At 33.2% G+C, this 15,944-nt stretch overlaps 1 protein-coding gene across 2 annotated transcripts in view; it reads left to right on the top strand.

Moving 5' to 3' along the window:
• sol (calpain 15 small optic lobes) overlaps positions 1-15,944 on the top strand; it is an 80,200-nt gene that overhangs the window by 15,793 nt on the left and 48,463 nt on the right. For both annotated transcript variants that reach the window (XM_074138205.1, XM_074138206.1), the window contains exon 6: positions 7,277-7,509. In XM_074138205.1, the coding sequence (XP_073994306.1) occupies positions 7,277-7,509 (233 nt within the window). The remainder of the gene's footprint in view (positions 1-7,276; positions 7,510-15,944) is intronic.

Here is a 15,944-nt window from a genome sequence, read left to right on the forward strand (position 1 = left end):
CTGTCCGGTGATGGACAGTATTGTCTGTAACGAGAGAACACTGTCCGGAGGCCGGCAGTGCACTGAAAAAAGCTCCGGGCGCCAATAACCTTAGATGTTGACGCGCCTTAAATCATAAAATTAAAAAAAAAAAAAACACTCAAGTGCATGGAGCGTACTTCGTCCGCAGAGTTGAGTTTCGTTTATATACATTACAACATAAATACAACACATTTGGGAAAAAAATAAAATAATCCACTATTGAGTAAAAAAATGAATACTTTTACAAAAAAAGGAAATTAACTAAATAAAACATTTTAGTCGCAATTAAATTTTATTTTATTTAACTCATCATCCAACCTCTCCTTATATTTTAAGTTATCATTTTGAGTCCAAATTAATTTAGGCAGAAGAGGAATAGTTGCTAATTCATTTACAGATTTATTGTATAGATTAATTTTGAGAGTAATAGGGCAGTGATCAGAATATACCTCGTCCAAAACTACAAAATTTTCAATTAAAGGCAAAATTGAGAAACTCACACAGCATAGATCGTTTACGGACGAACCCATGGCTCCTAGAAAGGTTATTTCTCCCTCCCCATCACCCTCTGTCCTTCCATTCAAAACTATTAGATCGATATCCTCACAAAATTCTAACCATTTTCTTCCTTTTCTATTTAAAATTTTATCTTTTGATCTACGCACCCTATTTACGTTATTATTACAACAATTTAATTCGGATTGTATTATCTGAGCATCCGCTATCCGTACATTGCAATCACCCATTACCATGTAACTACTATCCAACTGAAAATCACAAAAATAAAAATACAAATTTTCAAAATCAGTTGACCTTAAAGTCAATTTAAGTTCATTCTTCGATCAAAGTAATTGTTATTTTATGTAGTAGTCAATCGTTTATAATAATAGGTAATAATCATCTGGCTTTATCGCAAATAATATAGTTTTGATCATTTACACTCTCAATGTAGCTGTCATTCTCACAATGTTGTATATATGTAATATAAAATAAATAAGATATGCATACTGTTAGGACAGCTAATTATTCCAGTATTTAATATAAGTAAAATTAGGGGGACTAAATTAAATTACAATTGAGAAATGAATAATTGTTGTTGAATACTCTACTTGTTATTAACTGTGTGTTATTTGTGCTCACGAATATTTCGGTAAGACGAATTCAAGACTGAAATATTCTTTTAAATCAGTGATTCAAATTTAAACAGTAGCCGACTCTAACTTTGTCTTTTTCTACTTTAACATGCATGTATATGTGTCTACTCAGAATAAAGGGCATGTTAAAGATAAATCCGAAGAATAATTTGGAATAGAGTTAAAATAAAGTACCTATTTAAAAACGAAGATATAATACACATTTTAATATAATTATAACAAAATTATATTATGAATGAACTGGCCAGCATAAGGGTCTGTGACATCTAATAAATTCTAAAAAATGTGAAGGAAAAGTTAATGCAGCAAAATTACTTAAATTATATCAACTAAGCATGAACGAAATGTTGGGTACTAGCTGATTTGCCTTTTGGCGTTTAATCAACCCTTATACTTAACATTTTAAACTGTAAGTTTCTTTTTGTGCCTTTTGGATACATTTTCCTTTTTGTCTATTTTGCAAAGTTACATATCTGCTTTACAATTTGTAATAAGCAATTCTATCATTATAACCTGATAAGGTGTTAAGTCGGAACCGTAACTGTCACTGGAGAGATCATTTTAAAGAATGATTATAGTTGCCATCCTCAATCACAATTTTTTTGAGAAAGCGTTTTGAATAAAATAGGAAGGTATTTGTACGTAAAAAGCAAAATTAAACTGCGATTTCAGTACTTCCTTTTAAGAGGAGTAAGAAAAATAAACCGCGATTACAGTACTTCTCCCTAAAAGGCAAAGAGGCAAAGATTTTGAATCGTACGACAATTCATTAATAATGTAAATAGGTTCGCCCATTGATAATTTTAACTATTGCAGTACTTCCTCTTAGTGGGTGTAAGAGCATGATGGCACATCACAGCCACGTAGAGGAGCTTTAATTACTGCTTCGTGTTAAATTTTATCAAAATCGGACTAAGCGTTATAGAAATATTGGTAATAATAGTTTTAGAAAGGGCCTTATTTGGGTGGGGCGAACGCCCCTCCTTATGAGGCACGGCGTCGAGACTTTTAAAGTGCAAATCTGTACAAAATTTAGATTCGAATGACACTTCATTCATGAAAATCGGTTCACGTGTCGATAATTTGTAACGATTGCTATACTTCCCCTTAACTAGTGTAAGAGCAGATCGTCGCTTTAATGTTACGTAGGGGAGCTAGGGCTCTATAGGGTTAGGACCCTATCATCCTACCAAATTTTATTAAAATCGGGCTAAGATTTACAGAGTAATTAGTAATAATAATTTTGGAGGAGGCCTTACATAAAGGGGGCTAACTCCATTCCCATTCGATGTACAGCGTAGAGACCCCCAAAAGGCACATCTACATAAAATTCCGAATCGAATGACACCTCATTCATGAAAATCGGTTCACGCGTTTAGGCGCTACGCAGTTTACAAAAAAGGTAACAACAACAACAAGAAGAAGAACAACAACAATTTCTGAAAATGCCGTTTTTGCTCATTTTCGGCAACTTTTTTCTCAAAATCTGTTAGATCTGGGTTGTTGCAAAAAAATTACAGTCATAAAGGAGGGTTTGCCCTATATTTTAAAGAAAATTTGGTAATTTTATCTTTTATAGAAAAAGTGAAAAAAATTGTCAAAGTTGGGTGTTTTTCAACGTTACGCTTTTTCGTGCAGTTTTTGACGATCAACCCTTATACAACTGTCCTACCGGACAGTTTTAATTTTGGAGGGGGCCTTACATAAAGGGGGCTAACTCCTCTCCCATTCGATGTACAACGTCGAGACCCCGAAAAGGCACATCTACATAAAATTCAGAATCGAATGACACCTCATTCTTGAAAATCGGTTCACGCGTTTAGGCGCTACGTTGTTTACAAAAAAGGTAACAACAAGAACAAGAACATTTTCTGAAAAAGCCGTTTTTGATCATTTCAGGCAACTTTTTTCTCGAAATCTATTACATCTCGGTTGTTGCAAAAAATTGCAGTTATAAAGGTGGGGTTGCCTTATATTTTAAAGAAAATTTAGGAATTTTATCTTTTATAGAAAAAGAGAAAAAAATTGTCAAAGTTGGGTGTTTTTCAACGTTACACTTTTTCGTGCAGTTTTTGACGATCAACCCTTACACAACTGTCCTACCGGACAGTTTTAATTAAAGAACAAAAAAAGATCTGCTTTACTTTTCAGACCCAATGTATTGTACGCCATAATTGTTATAAAATTGTTACCTAGTTCAGAATTATTCTCATTTCGCCAATTCGGCTCCCTTAGTTGATGTTGAGGCTTTTGCGTCCTGGATTCGACGAAAAAGCGTCCGTTTTCCTGGTGATCCCTCTGCCTTTCTTTTCTTTGGCTTTGACCTCTGCTTAACTAATATTCCTTCAGTTAGCCAATTTCTTAGCGTTCCATCAGATAAATTTTCCAGTCCGTACTTCCTGAATCATCTGCTAACTCACTTCCTGATGAGAGACTGACATCTTCTCCGTACTTATTGACGAGCTCATTCAGATTCCACGCCTTACCCTCAATAACTAACTAGGTTGAATTATGGGGTGAGGCTTAGCGAGGACGCATCTGTGGCATTAGTCTTGGCGGCGCCGGATAACATTCTATCCATCACGTATTCTGTAATGGCGACGGATGAAGGCATAGGCGGCTAAGGAACTTAAAGAAACTTTGGGAATTCTATCTTTTATAGAAAAAGAGAAAAAAATTGTCAAAGTTGGGTGTTTTTCAACGTTACGCTTTTTCGTGCAGTTTTTGACGATCAACCCTTATACAACTGTCCTATCGGACAGTTTTAATATACCCCTTTTATTTGCAATATTTTTAAGTGATAACCTCTTTATAAAAAAAATTGAGCCCTCAAAAACAATACCAAGTTAATTACGAGGTATTTAGGTTACCCTCTCGGAAATTGAAGTCACCCCCACTATAAACTCACAATCACAAAATATAGTACATAAGTCCGCTAATTCTTGCTTCAGCAACACTCTAAAATAATCATTCTGGAAGTCGGTGTCCAGTAAACAATACATAATGTCAAGTGGTATTAAATTCTTATAAATTCTAAAATATAATAGAATTCCTCTGGTGAAAACGATTGCCAAGTTTTTGTGAAAAGAAATCTAAGTTCTGCTGAGTGGAAGTTTCTTTTTTAGGCATGATATTTTTATTGTAATGTTCTATCTGAAGTTCTTTTTTTCATCGAAATGTTCGAATTTTTTTCTTATCTGCTTTATCGCTCTAAATGGAAAGGTTCAGAAGTGGACGGGCGACTAAACTCCTCTGTCTGGGGCTGTCTCTCGGCAACTGGTTCTTTACTTCTTCTTTTCCTAGTTGTCTTTCTAGGGTCTTTTATTTGCAGAAGCTGGAGATACGCTAGGGGTATTAATAATATCATCATAGTGCAATCTCCTTTCAGCCTTAGCAATAAAATTATAGCCCAATATAACATTTTTACCCTCCTCCTTGTCATGCTTAAAAGGTTCGTTTCATCTTGAACGCTTAAGGCAATTTTCAGAAATAACTAAATTTTCCCATTTCAATTTTGAACGCAAGTAATTTCTTTGTTTTTTCTGAACCTAATTTTATTAGAAAAAATATTTTATCAGACTTGAAACCGAGTCTTACGAATAACAGAAATATCGTGAATTTGGTAATTCACTTCTAAATTGGAATTACCTAAACCATATAGAACCAAAATTCGACACCTTACCTCTCTTTTTTAAGATCGTTATTTCTCAGTATCCAGAATGTAATTTTTCATTTGTTTAATTTCCGTTTGCATATCTTCAATTGTATGATTTGTGTCAATAACTGTGTTTTTTACTTCATCCAATTTACTTGAAGTATCTTCTATTTTAATTTCTAGAGAGTTATCAGCCTTAAAATTTCCTGGAATTCTCACATTACAAATAAATAAATAAATAAAAGAGAGAGAGATCTCGAGAGGATCTCGCAGACCGACTTGAAACCAAATGTGAAGTTTTCTCTATTTAAAAACTACAACTAGTGACTGCCACTAGTTAATAACTAGGTTCGTAAATAATAAAACACGCTGAACTTGTAACAAAACTGATTTATTACACATCACAGAAAATAACGTTTACTAACAACACGATTATTTACTGAACTAATTCACTAAATATGAATATATAGTTTTCGTGACCGCAAATTGTTAAACTGTAATATCCAGGCCCTGAAGAGGACAATATATTTGTCGAAACGTTGGCAAAAAGACGAGTTGTTTTATTTGACCGATTCCTCGCAAATCTTCCATCCTAAGTAATTCAACAAAAGTTACAACAGTTCACTGTCAAACACATTACATAAATTCACAATAATGACTGCTCAAAGACCAGACTAACTACTGGACTGCACTGCACTTGACTGCCTCTCTGGAGCCGCTCTTTTTCCCTTTTTATACCCCGTAGAATGTTGTGGAATCTGCTAGAAGCTCGCAGTATAATCTAGGAATGGCAGATCTTACTAGTTCCTTCCAGGCCTCCTCTTATGCTAGCTGTTCCTAGTGGCTCCCTAGCGAACTAGAGATTCTTTCTTCTTTCAAGAGATGGCGCCAAAGTCACTTCGTTACTATATATATAATACACCAATCGATAAATAATAATTGAAATTCAATTAATATTCACAGTTGACAAAAGTTGATATTTTTTAATAACGAGTAAAAATTTCGCACAAATATTTTGCATCTTACAAATCGCATCATCTGTACTCTCTGAAATGAAAGCTGGTAGAGTGATATGAAAGGTCTAGCATTAATTATGCAGAATCTATCGTTCTCATGAACACATAGAGCCTCATGAACACATAGAGCCTGAACTTTGCAGAAGTAAATCAAAATGGATTTGTTCTTTAAGTGAGAAAAAATTGCTTTGTATAATGTCTTTTCTTTGATAGGAGGGTCTAGCGGTCAAGAGCGCGGCTTTGTATGTGGGAGATCCCCAGTTCGAATCCCACGAATGATTACTTTTTATTTGTTAGAAAAAGTTTTTTTTTAGTAAAGTACGAGTTTCCTCCCCCGTCCACGACACATAATTGGTAGTTGGACGTTAAGCCCCGCCTGAAAAAATAGGCGATTACTTTTACTTTAATGTCTTTTCTTTGGCCCAGCCGGATTGAAAGAAAAATATAGTTTTTCAGACAAAATAGATTTAATTTGTGTTAAGAACTTTGTTGTATGATTCTATCAAATTTAAATTCTGAGAAATCTGTCCGGCCAGCGTGCTCGCAACTAAAACAGTCTAACTTTAACATTCTTGTTGTTCATTCTTTTTGGTGACTGAATCATAGTTTCATTAGGATGAAAAAATAATTGCCATTTCAGTCGAGTAAAATTTATTTTGCCGAGCTTTCGACCTAGGGACTAGGTCATCTTCAGTTCCACAGCCCTGAAGATGACCTAGTCCCTAGGTCGAAAGATCGGCAAAATAAATTTTACTCGACTGAAATGGCAATTATTTTTTCATCCTAATTTAACATTCTTGAAATTGTATTAGATTTTAGTTACCGTAAAATATTATAAAAATATTCAAATAGCGAGGAATCGGTCCAGAACAAAAAACAACAACTCCAACGTTTCGACAAATTTATTGTCTTCCCGTTATATTTGGATATATATATATACAGGTATATACATAATACCTGTTCCCCAGTTTGTAGATCTTAGCTTTTCTGTAACTCAACCAACCCGCATAACCGCTTAAGTTCTTAAGATTGTAATTTATCTAACTTCTTATAGTTTTTTATAAGATGTATTGTATTCCTCTGGTTGATTATTCTAATTGGTGTATTATTTATTAGTAATGTCTAGGCCTGAAGAATACAATAAATTGGTCGAAACGTTGGCAAAAAGGCGGAGTTGTTGGTTTTTTGTTTTGGACCGATTCCTCGCTATTTGAATCCTTAATTTAACATTCTTCTCAGAATCAAGCCAATGTTCTAGGGGTTTTCTCTAAAAAGCAATTAATATGTATTCTAGCTTTCAAATAGAAGTGAAGGCAATTCGTACTGCTCTCCATCCCTACTTTATTTACCATTCAAGTGAGTGTGAAAGAGACTTCGAAACCAAAGGGTTTTCATCAAGTTGCTAATATGATTTCTTATATATGTTGCAGGACAGCGACTTAGAGAGGATGTGGACTTGTATAAAGTGTTCCTACGCCTATAACCCTCTGATGTCCGACAACTGTGATATCTGCTGGTCTGTACGAAGTCCACCATCGCTGACAGAGCCTAGTCTCATTACTGTAACTAAAGATTCTGTAAGATATACACCACGTAAAGAACATCCAAATAATTTAGGGCCTTTTAAATTTCCAATTGATATGGACACAGATTGGACGTGCAGGTATGTTCACTTTTTTTCGTAAAAGAAGTTCCTTTGTCTTAAAAGTCCTATTCTTTCTTAATCACGGTAAAACAAGGCTCTTCGTATCATCAGTGATTCTGCGAAATTAACCTTCATTGGAAGCTACCCATTGCTTCAAACAAGAATCGAACTTCTTAAAAAAAGGCGATAGAGGGATGCTATCGACCTTTTTTTTTTTAGAGGTTTATGACATTGATTAGAGGCACTAGTGCATTGATGCAACCCTGCGCTTGGAAACAACACACTTTTGAATCTACGGTAAACTTGCATACTTCGAATGTAGACCTTCGCTCTAATTGATGTTGGTTTGGTGGTGTCAGTCAGAAGTTTTAAAATCTTGAATATGTATCAAAAGCCAAAGACCTCCTAACTGAAACTTAGATGTTTTAAAAGTTTCGCTTTTTCCCTTTCGAATGTCGTTGTATGTTTATTTGAGATTGAACTTGTCTTCGAGCTAGATACTCTTGTTAGTTTTTATAAAATTATCTTTACTTTCTCTTGCTCTAAAAGGTATTGTAATCGTGCAGATTTTCGATTTTAATTTTCACCATAATATCCGTTTTGAATTTCCCTGAGACAGGAAAAGTGTTTTTTAAAAAATGGTATGTGACTTTTGCGTCTTCTGCCGTCCGTCCATATCCACCGTTATTCAAAAACGAATAATCGTTGGAGTTCAAATTATTAAGAAGTAGGGTTCTATTCTGGCACACGCCCACTATTAATCCTTTTCAACCTCGAATGGTTAGCAACGCCTGCTTTAAAATTACTAGATTCATGTATATAGGGCTTTTTACGTTTTACAATGAAAATTAAAGACTGTATGGTTATAGAACGAGGTCTCCAAAATTTCCGTTAACTTTTTGAACAAGTTTTATTTTCATGAACTTATTAAAAATTGCTTCCCAATAAGATTTTTTCTTCAAAAAGTTATATAAGTGTTTATTAACAATAAAAATTTAAGTTCAAGTTTAATGTGCACTTTTTTTCTTTGATTTTGATTATAAATATGATAGACGTTATGTAGAAATCTCAGGGTAGGCAGCTGAATTCAACGCGAATTTTCCGAATGAGAACCGTTATAATAGGAAAAAAGTTACTAAGTTCGAAGGGCTAAATCCTTATTTTTTGTCTTTTACCTTAATTTTTACTAGGATAAAAAAAAAATGTCATTTCAGTCGAGTAAAATTTATTTTGCCGAGCTTTCGTCCCAGGGCTAGGTCATCTTCAGGGCTGTGGAACATATTTACAGTTTGTTAACAATGATTCTATTGAAATGAATATGTATAATAAAACGAAATTTACAAAAATTATTTACCTAGTTTAGAAAGTAATACTATTACATTTCAGGGTTGGTGTGTCTTCTGTCTTGTCTGTTCATGGACTGAGTGTGATCGGTCTATGTGTAATATGTGTTAGGTTGTGTGGAAGTCAGTGTTGCCAATTGTCAAGTATTTTGTAGTAAGTTTGCGTATATGTTGTTTAAATTGTTCGTGTCTGTTTTGAAGTTTAAACTGTTTTCTGTCTTAGATATGTATATCATTTCTAGCACTTTCCTTTTTTGTGTGTTCGTTTCTGAATTAAGTATCTTTGTGTTTGGGAAATCGAAAGTGTGATGATTTTCTGTGCTGTGTAAGGAAAGTGCTGTGGTGTTCTTTTTTAGTTTTGTGTCGTAAGAGTGTTGGTACAGTCTTTTTTTTTTTAAATATTGTGATGTTTCGCGTATATATTTTTTGTGACAGTCTTTGCATTCAATTTCGTATATAAGATTTGATTGTTTGTCCTTTTTAGTCTGCTCTTTTAGCTTCGAAAAAAATTGTCTTTTTGAGTTGTTGGTGTTTTTTGTAGTGATTATTGTGTTCTGTAGTAATGTTTTTAATTTGTTTGTGAGTGGTTGTACATATGGTAGTGAGGCATATTTTTTGGGTTCTATGGATAGGTTAGTGTCGTTGTGTGTTTGTAAGTTTGTTGTTCTTGATGAGTTGGTTGGATTGGTTTTTTTGTAGTATGATTTGATGGCGTGGTTAATGTGTTTGAGGGGGTAGTTGTTGAGTTGAAGAATTGTTTTTGACCTTTCTATTATGTCCTGATGATATTGGGTTGATGTAAGTTTTAGGTTGCGTGAGATGAAATTGTTTGCGCAGTTTGTTTTTTGAAATAGGGATTGGTTGGAGTAAAAATTAAGGAGACCGCCTGAGTTTGTAGGTTTTGTGTTAATTTGTCCTGTATCTGTTCTCATGAGCAGAAGGTCAAGAAAAGGAATTTGATTGTTGGTTTCTTGTTCTATTGTGAATTGTATGGAGGGGTGATAGTTGTTGAAAAGTGCAAGTATTTCTTGTGTTTTTGTGGAATTAATGCATAGAATTGTATCATCTACGTATTTTTTGGCAAAGTAAATGTATGGGTGGTTAGTTGTAATTTGGTCGAAAAGGTCGTCTAATACTATGTCTGCAATGACTGGCGATAAGGGATTTCTCATCGCTAGTCCTTTTATCTGTTCATAAAAATTGTTCTGGTAAGAGAAATAGGATGTGTTAATGCAAAATTGAAGGATGTCTGTAAAAGCTTGTTTGTCCATTTTTGTGGTTTGTTTGATATGGGTATCCCATTTATTAAGGATAATTTCTATTGCTTTGGAAGTTGGTATGTTCGTAAAAAGGGAGATTACGTCTAATGGTATGAGGTGGTAGTCTGATGGTTGGTGGAGTTGGGTTGGTTTTTTCGTAGTAGGTTACTTACTGAGTCTAGGCCCCAAATTTGCTCTACCCTCTAACAAAATTCCTGTCACGGACTTCATAAAAGACACTGAATACATTATTAGTAACTCACCTAGACGTAATCTCCCTTTTTACGAACATACGTGTAATATAAAATAGATATGAATATTTTTAGTTGGCTCTAAAACTTTTTTACAAGTACTCAATTTAACAACTACATTAAATTCATGTTTAAAAATTAATGAATTACAATTACAAGTATTATTTATTTGTTATTAACTATAGAATTTTAGCTCACGTTAGACAAATTCATAAGAGTTTGTAATTCTTCAAAATTTAACCTTCCATATCACAATAACAATTGAGACTAGAACAATGCGATTAACACCATTTATGGAGCTTACTATTCTTTACAATTCCGAAAACATTTCATTACAATCCGAAAAGAAGAAATAGAGATATAAATGTTTGAATTGTGAACGAATTTCATATAAACGAATTATATAAAAATTTAACTTGAAATTGACAGTAATAAAACGGTGTTTTAAAAAAAATCTTTGAATTCAGAATTCTAATGATAGTTCTACATGCGAAATTCTATAAATCTATTAAAAATTGAATCGAAGTAGAGATAGTAAACATTTAAAGAAATCAAATTTTCAAGTTAGAATTCAAAGTAAATGGTCAGTGATCAAAAGTCACTGATACGATATTCGATTGAGATTTATTAATTAATGCAGCCATACTTTAATTAAATTAAAAAAATTATTTAATATTTAATTAAAAGAAAATAAAAGTTAATGAATTGTATTAATTCAATTGAATTAAAAAGTTTAGTTGATTAGGATAGATCTTAGTCTCCCATAACCTTCCACTTTTTTAACCAGTAAATAATAAAAGCAAATAATTTTATTTTTTAAAGTGCAGCTGCATTGGTCTCAATATTTTGCAATAAATTTAACTTAAAACTATTGAATGCTACTTGATTTAAGTATAAAACAAAAATGTACTTATTCAGAACCAAACACATGGCCTCTACCCTCCGCCATTGTTGGACCCAGACTGACTTGAGTAATGGCTGCCCATTTTAACATGCTAACCTGATAGTTTCTAGTTGAAATAATATTTAGGCTTTTTTAAACAATTATTATTTTTTTTTACTTTTAATGTAAATTATTGTTTGAAAAATAATTTTAATAATTTTAGTTTTAATATTAACCCATTATTAAAAAATATAAAAATATTTTTTTAAATATACTAGTATACAGCATTAAGAAGTATATACTTTTTTACAGCTGTAAGAAGTATAACCTTCCGCGAGAAGGTTATACTTTTATCAACAAAATAGTTCCATTGATGATTTAATTGATTCTTAATATTCTTATTCTTTATAACTGTATTTTTTTTTGGAACAACATAGATGAAATAGATTTCTAGAAAAAAGATGCCGAAAATGAGCAAAAACAGCATTTTTCAGAAATTGTTGTTGTTGTTACCTTTTTTGTAAACAACGTAGCGTGAACCGATTTTCATGAATGAGGTGTCATTCGATTCGGAATTTTATGTAGATGAGCCTTATGGGGGTCTCGACGTTGTACATCGAATGGGAGAGAAGTTAGCCCCCTTTATGTAAGGCCCCCTCCAAAATTATTATTACTAATTACTCTGTAAATCTTGGCCCGATTTTGATAGAATTTGGTAGGATGATAGGGTTAGGGCTCCCCTACGTAACATTAAAGCGGCGATCAGCTCTTACACTTGTTAAGGGGTAGTATAGCAATCGTTGCAAATTATCGAGTCGTGAACCGATTTTCATGAATGAAATGTCATTCGAATCGAAATTTTGTACAGATTTGCACTTAAGTCTCGACGCTGTGCCACTTAAGAAGGGGAGTTTGCCCCACGCAAGTAAGGCCCACTCTAAAAGTATTATTACTACTCCTTAACAAAAACTTACAGTTTAAAATGTTAAGTATAAGGGTTGATTAAACGCCAAAAGGTACACAAATCAGCGAGTACCCAACATTTCATTAATACCTCATTAATATTTAAGTAATTTTACTGCATTAATTTTCATTAATAAGTTATTTTTTAGATTTTATTAGATATCACAGACCCTTATGCTGGCCATTTTCGTCTACAAAATATATGTTCAAGTAGCACTGTAGATTGACTGTAATATCTAGTTATTTATAATAATCAAACTATTAATTACAGGTTAAAAAGAAAAACGTTATAAAAAATAAAATAAAAATATGAGGCTAAAAAATTCAAAACCTTGTTTAAAAAAATGCTTACACCAACAAACATCAATGATTTTGTTTATTTTATTTATTTATTTTTATTTCTTAAATAAAAATCGTCGGTTTAAGTTCATTCTTTGATTAAAGTAATTGTTATTTTATGAAGTAGTCAAACGTTTATAATAATAGGTAATAATTATCTGGCTTTATCGCAAATAATATAGTTTTCTTCAATTACATTCTCCATCTAGGTGTTCTTCCCACAATGTTGTATATATGTAATATAAAGAAAATAAGATATGCATATATTTAGGACAGCTAATTATTCCAGTATTTTACTATAAGTAAAATTAGGGGGACTAAATTAAATTACAATAGAGAAATGAATAATTATTGTTTAATAATCTACTTGTTATTAACTGTGTGTTAATTGTGCTCACGAATATTTCGGTAAGACGAATTCAAGACAGTAGCCTACTCTAACTTTGTCTTTTTCTACTTTAACATGCATGTACGTACGTATATATGTGATTTATCATAATTATAACAAAAAAATATTATAAATGAAGTGGCCAGCATAAGGGTCTGTGACATCTAATAAATTCTAAAAAATAACTTATTAATGAAAATTAATGCAGTCAAATTACTTAAATATTAATGAAGGATTAATGAAATGTTGGGTACTTGCTGATTTGTGTACCTTTTGGCGTTTAATCAACCCTTATACTTAACATTTTAAACTGTAAGTTTTTGTTAAGGAGATTTTTGTACCTTTTGGATAGATTTTCCTTTTTGTCTATTTTACAAAGTTACATATCTGCTTTACAGATTTTTTTAAAATTTGGAATAAGCAATTCTATCATTATAACCTGATAAGGTGTTAACTACCACTGGAGAGATCTTTTTAAAAAATGATTGTAGTTGCGGCTCCCAAACCATCCTCAATAACAATTTTTTTTAGAAAGCGTTTTGAATAACATAGGAAGGTATTTGTACGTAAATAGCAAAATTAAACTGCGATTTCAGTATTTCCTTTTAAGAGGAGTAAGAAAAATAAACTAGGATTGCAGTACTTCTCCCTAAAAGGCAAAGAGGCAAAGATTTTTTAATCGAACAATTCATTGATTTAAATCGGTTCACTCATTGATAATTTAAACGATTGCAGTACTTCCTCTTAGTAGGAGCAAGAGAATCAGCAACGTAGAGGAGCTTTAACCACTTATTCGAGCTGAATTTTATCAAAATCGGACTAAGCGTTATAGAAATATTGGTAATAATAGTTTTAGAAAGGGCCTTATTTGGGTGGGGCAAACTCCCCTCCTTATGAGGCACGGTGCCGAGACTTTTAAAGTACAAATCTGTAAAAAATTTCGATTTGAATGACACTTCATTCATAAAAATCGGTTCACGTGTCGATAATTTGCAACGATTGCTATACTTCCCCTTAACAAGTGTAAGAGCTGATCGCCGCTTTAATGTTACGTAGGGGAGCGCTAACCCTATCATCCTAACAAATTTTATCAAAATCGGGCCATGAGTAATTAGTAATAATAATTTTGGAGGGGGCCTTACATTAAGGGGGCTAACTCCTCCCCCATTCGATGTACAGCGTCGAGACCCCCAAAAGGCACATCTACATAAAATAATGAATCGAATGACACCTCATTCATGAAAATCGGTTCACGCGTTTTGGTGCTACGTTGTTTACAAAAAAGGTAACAACAAGAACAACAACGACAAGAAGTACAAGAACAAGAACATTTTTTGAAAAAGCCATTTTTGCTCATTTTCGGCAACTTTTTTCTCGAAACCTACTAGATCTGGGTGGTTGCAAAAAAATTACAGTTATAAAGGAGGGTTTGGAGTAAGATTGAAAGAAAATTTGGGAATTTTATCTTTTATAGAAAAAGAGAAAAAAATTGTCAAAGTTGGGTGTTTTTCAACGTTACGCTTTTTCGTGCAGTTTTTGATGGTCAACCCTTATACAACTGTCCTACCGGACAGTTTTAATTATTTCTATAACACTTAGTCCGGTTTGATAAAGTTTAGCACGAAGAAGTGGTATACGTGACTCTAAAGTGCTACTATGCTCTTACACCTACTTAGAGGAAGTATTGCAATCGTTTAAATTATCGACTCGTGAACTGATTTACGTCAATCGTCGAATTGTCATTCGATTCGATATTTTATGAGAATAAAGCTTTTGTAGATCTCGAGTTTTCAACATTAGAAACGGAGTTTGCACCACTTAAGTAAGGCCTGCCTTAATAATCAATAACTACGACCAATTTTGTTATTTTGTTATTTACACACAAATACCTTCCAATTTTAATTGAAACGTTTACCGAAGAAAACTGTTGTTGCAGATTCTTTGGGGACCGTTCATTTAAAAGACCTCTCCAGTGGTAGTTACGGGTCTGACTTAACACCATATCAGGTTGTAATGAAATTATTGCTTATTCCAAATGTTAAGAAAATCTGTAAAGCAAAAAAGGAAATCTATCCAAAAGGTACAAAAACTTACAGTTTAAAATGGTAAGTATAAGGGTTGATTAAACGCCAAAAGGTACACAAATCAGCAAGTAGTTTAATTAAAACTGTCCGGTAGGACAGTTGTATAAGGGTTGACCATCAAAAACTGCACGAAAAAGCGTAACGTTGAAAAACACCCAAATTTGACAATTTTTTTCTCTTTTTCTATAAAAGATAAAATTCCCAAATTTTCTTTAAATCTTACTCCAAACCCTCCTTTATAACTGTAATTTTTTCGCAACCACCCAGATCTAATAGGTTTCGAGAAAAAAGTTGCCGAAAATGAGCAAAAACGGCTTTTTCAAAAAATGTTCTTGTTCTTCTTGTTACCTTTTTTGTAAACAACGTTGCGCCTAAACGCGTGAACCGATTTTCATGAATGAGGTGTCATTCGATTCAATATTTTATGTAGATGTGCCTTTTGGTGGTCTCGACGCTGTACATCGAATGGGGGAGGAGTTAGCCCCCTTAATGTAAGGCCCCCTCCAAAATTATTATTACTAATTACTCTGTAAATCTTGGCCCGATTTTGATAGAATTTGGTAGGATGATAGGGTTAGGGCTCCCCTACGTAACATTAAAGCGGCGATCAGCTCTTACACTTGTTAAGGGGTAGTATAGCAATCGTTGCAAATTATCGACACGTGAACTGATTTTCATGAATGAAGTGTCATTCGAATCGAAATTTCGTACAGATTTGCACTTTAAAAGTCTCGAGCCGGGCCTCATAAGGAGGGGAGTTTGCGCCACCCAAATAAGGCCCTTTCTAAAACTATTATTACCAATATTTCTATAACGCTTAGTCCGATTTTGATAAAATTCAGCTCGAATAAGTGGTTAAAGCTAAAGCTCCTCTACGTTGCTGATGCTCTTGCACCTACTAAGAGGAAGTACTGCAATCGTTTAAATTATCAAAGAGTGAACC

Source organism: Rhodnius prolixus, unplaced genomic scaffold (assembly GCF_049639745.1).
Source record: "Rhodnius prolixus isolate KJV_2025 unplaced genomic scaffold, Rpr scaffold_11, whole genome shotgun sequence".
NCBI lineage: Eukaryota > Metazoa > Arthropoda > Insecta > Hemiptera > Reduviidae > Rhodnius > Rhodnius prolixus.